A 4690-nucleotide genomic window follows, 5' to 3' on the forward strand; every position below is an offset into this window, starting at 1 on the left:
TGAGTAATTCAACAATATTTTTCGTGTTTCATTGTTGAGACTTTAATAAGTAATGATATTCAAAGCTTTTGCTTTTAGATTGTCAGATACACCGGACTCGATAAGCAAAAAATCCATTAGATTAAATAAATATGTATATATGCGTACCCCCTATCAGCTGAAAATATGTATCCGGTTCAGATAACGTTTGAAAAATATTTTAAATAAATATATTGAGTTCGAAATAACACTAATAAGCTTATTCAAGCATACTTGGCAAAGAGATCAAGTTAAATAATTCTTTGAAGTAATGGCTGTGTTCAATATAATTGTTTTATTTAGCACAACTTGGTATGCTAACAAACCAGTATATTTATAGTACTTTTTTACATATATAATAAAAGTATTACCCAGTAATTAGATAAAATATTGACATCGTAGGTTCTTTCAATAGCAGAGTCTGGGATTTCGAGTAGCGGCCGGCAAGTGACTATGGCCGCATTGTTGACTAGTATGTCCAATCGTCCATCAGGCGCGTTTAGCAAACGCTCCGCTTCACGATATACTGCTTCTCGATCAGTAACATCGCAAACGTTAGTTTGCACTTTGTATCCTCATGTGCCAAAGATTCAACGGTCTCTTCTAATCCTATTTGATAAATATATGATTAACATATATTCTAATTTATTAGGTTCTATGTAAGATGGTGTGCGAAGTGCTAAGAAGAAAATATATAAAGGTAAAATTTTCATTTGGGGCTTCAAATTTGAATAAATTATATTCACTCGTTGCTTTTTATAGAATACTAACAAAAAAACAACTAAATCTTAATCTTAAAATGAATTTTTTTAATTGTATGGATTTATTCTTCTATATATAGTTATATATTATTGTGTGCTCGTAAATCAAAATAATAGTTAAGATACAACTTATGTACCTGTCTTGTTTATATCCCACAAGACGACTTTAGAGCCTTTCTTGGCAAACTCCTTGGCGAGCTGTCTGCCAACTCCGCCACTACCACCTGTGATGAGTACGACTTTGTCTTTTAAATTGACTCCTGGTCTCAGGCTATCTGGTAAAATGGTCAAAAACAACGATTCGCAAATATACCACACGGACCAGGCTAGAAATACTAATACGTCACGGACTGCTTCCCATATCGTTTCAGGTATGGGCGGAATTCGGTGCGATGGATACATTTCTGTAATAAGGTAATTGTACATGAATGATATTTATATTAGTAAGTTACTTATATTTTAACGGCTTATTACTTTTCAAAATAATATAATTTATCGGTTTAACCTTTTTCAAAGCTACAAGCACAATTACTCACATGCAAACTTTTGTGATGAAGCAATTAGAATAGTTTAAAAATTGTTCATTTTTAAAATATCATCTAATTTAAACAAATCTTCAATCATTTTTCATTGAAGCTCTGTCAAACACAATAATTCAAAGTTTCTAAAGAAATTTCATAGTGTTCTTTGAGTATTTGTGCGTATATGAGTTTTAATTATTAATAATTAACGAAAAGAATCACATTATAATAAGGCCATTTTTTATTAAATATAGTTGTCTTCGAGGACGATATACTGCTTATAGCGAACTTCCAACTTTTCGATATTATTATTTGCAGTACCATTTGCCCTAAAATTCGGCGATCACCTCTTCATTCGACGAAAATTTTTTCACAGCGAAGCCATCCTATTGAGATTTGAGAATAGGTTATGGTCGCGGGGGGGCAGATCTAAGAATATGGTGGGTGGGGAAGCAATTCGTAAGCCAATTCATATATTTTTGCTATTGTTTTTACTGATTTTTGACAGTGTGCATTGTCTTGACGAAACAACACTTTTTTCATCTACAAATGGGGTCGTTTTTCGCGATTTTGACCTTTAAACGCTTAAAAAACGTTATATACACTGTTGGTTTGGCCTTTGTGGTGAATATGACGATGAATATTATTTCTTACGAATCCTGATAAACTAACGCAATGACCATGCCAGCTGATCGCTTGCATTTGTTCTCGTTAATCGCGTCGAGAGCACTCGGCTGACTATTGGACCCCGGAGAATAGTGGTCATATCCATGGTAACATATCGATGCAAAAACTCAGTTTTATTTTGATTAGACAGCTCCAAACACTCTACCATCATCAACTCGTTTAATTTTAGTCAAATGTGAGCTTGCGCGTTAAATTTAAACGTAGCGTTTGAAGGTCGGTACTAACTAAAAATGATATGAATTTAATACTATTGGCACCCTCTCACAAAAAACAGAACGAAATTTTTAGCCGGGCTGGTATAATAATTATTTGTTAATTTATTAACTTCCCGTAGGGCAAGTTATAGTAATCGCAAAAAAATCGAAAATGAAAATTTTTGCATTTCTCGACGTTTCAAAGGTTTCTGAATATTTTGGCATACCTTAGAAAAAATGGATGTATGTGTGTGTGTGTGTGTGTGTGTGTGTGCGTGTGTGTATGTATGTGCGGATACAAATTTTCGTCGACGATTTCGGGAACACCGATCAACCGATTTGAATAATTCAAAAAACATTCGATTCGTATTGATAAGGAGACGTTCTGATTAGTTTTTGGCAAAGTCAGGTCTAGCCGTTCCGAAGATACGGGGCAAAAAGTGCCGAAAACGGTAACTCAGTTTTTAAGAGAACGGAGCGTCCGATTTTAATAATTCAAAAAAATTTTACTTGTATTGACAAGGTGAAGAACCGATCAAATTATCATAAAGGCAGGTCTAGCGGTTTCGCAGATCTACTGAAAAAAGTAAAAAAAAATGCCATTTGCCGGTCAAAAATGATCATTAGACATATGCACATCAAATTATCAGATATTTCATAGAGATTTTAACAATAAGTATAATTTTGGTTTACATTCCTATAGGTTCCGTACCAATGTATACGCGTTAGACGTCGACGCGGCGCTTATGCGGTTTGATATTTCGTCTTTATGCAGTTAAAGCAGTACGATTGCTTTGGAAAAAAGTTTAGATCTTTCAAAATAAAGAAAGCTTTTTTTTCAAAAAAAAAAATTAAAAAAAAAATTTTTTTCAAAAAAAGTAATTTTTTGTCTAATTGTTTGTCAAAAATCTTATTTTTTCGAAGTAAATTTTTTTCAAAAATGTTAATTGTTTTTAAAAAAATAATAATTTTTGGAACGGGAAGTTCTAGCAATTTGCCTTAAGGCACGATGCCTTAATTGCCTTAAGACAGAATTCCACTTACAGCTAGTTTTAATAATTGTATTGATAAAATCGTCCCTATATTTATAGCTGAGCGCAACAGTAAGCGTAAGAGCTTCGTAGTAAAGTAATTCAGTTTTAACCCCGTGTTTCGCACACTCTGATATCAGGCAATATTGATATCCGTTTACACTTAAAAATATATGTCCTAACATATTTCCAAGTGAAAATGGATTTTCTGACCATTGTTGCAATATTACAATTAGATCTGACGAAGTTAGTAGTGTTTTGAAGTAAATAATTATGTATATATCTCAATTAGTGACTACCATCATTGGTTTTCTTTCTAATAGCGTACGTAATAATAAAAGTAATAAGTGTATTGTTCACAATAGCTCATAAAACGCCTAGTTCTGATTGCTGTGTAACAAAAATCTTATAAATTCTTATATAGTTCATGAATTAAAGCATGTATCAACAAATTAATATCCTATTATAATATTATTTCTGTCAGATAAAGTTTTGTCAAAAGTTGTCATTGCGAATATTATATAAACACAAGCAATAGGTTAATTATTATATGGTTAGACAAGATGATTTCTTATTCATGCAAATGGTTTAATTAATTGAAAGTTATTTATAATAATTAAGATTCATAAAATCAAACGGATATTCAGTTGGAATTACCAATATAAATTAATCTGTTAATATAATTTAGCGATGGAAACTAAAAAAATCTTTTTACTTGCCATAAGTATTGAAGTTACAACGTGAACATGTAATAATCTTTCAAAAATATTTTAGTTGACGATGTTGACCAACAACGTATTATATATATATATATATATATATACTTGTTTATAATATTTACATGTCCGTATGTTTACATACATTCAATCGCTGGGCTATACGTGTGGCCTTAAGAGTTTATATACACGGCGGAAATTAATTCAAAGTTAACTTGTGACATTTGTATCATTATATTGTATATTTTTGATATTGTTAAATAATGCGTATGAGGTAAAACAAAATATAAATTAAAGAGAAATGTACGCAATGAAATATATATATATATATATATATATATATATATATATATATTAGGGTGGTCCTTAATATGGACATTTTTGAATTTCCTTGCTCCCAGAGGCTCAAATGCCTCCAAACTCATAAAAAACATCCTCTTTAAGTTTTAGCTCTAAATATTGTCCTTTAGATAGAGCGCAATTCAATAAAAGTTTTGTATGGAAATAGCATGGGAAAATTTTCAAAGATTTTAAAAATGTGTTTTAGATATAACTTAGCGAACTGGCAGCAATAAAATTTGAAAATGTCTATACTGAGGACCACCCTATATATACATAAAAATAAATAAATATATATTAATAAAGTCTAATAATCGGGCATAGCATAAATAAAAAAACATAATTGTTTTTTAAGAATTTATTTTACATTCATACGTTTCGGCTATAATCCTAGCCTTCATTCAGTAGAAAAAATGGTAATCT

The 4690-nt window shown here is 31.1% G+C and overlaps 1 protein-coding gene across 1 annotated transcript; it reads right to left on the reverse strand.

Annotated features, from left to right (window-relative positions):
• Positions 1–545: 545 nt before the first annotated feature.
• On the reverse strand, positions 546–1181 carry LOC113365778 (epidermal retinol dehydrogenase 2-like; the record flags this gene model as incomplete). The annotated part of the gene is made up of 2 exons (XM_026607324.1): positions 917–1181; positions 546–627 (listed from the first exon to the last, which is right to left on the reverse strand). Coding segments are annotated over exons 1-2 (347 nt in total), but the record flags the coding sequence as incomplete, so codon positions are not given.
• Positions 1182–4690: the final 3509 nt, after the last annotated feature.

The sequence above is a fragment of the Ctenocephalides felis genome, unplaced genomic scaffold (assembly GCF_003426905.1).
Source record: "Ctenocephalides felis isolate EL2017-DRISC unplaced genomic scaffold, ASM342690v1 CF-g0.4_SCAFFOLD_00518, whole genome shotgun sequence".
NCBI classification, from domain to species: domain Eukaryota; kingdom Metazoa; phylum Arthropoda; class Insecta; order Siphonaptera; family Pulicidae; genus Ctenocephalides; species Ctenocephalides felis.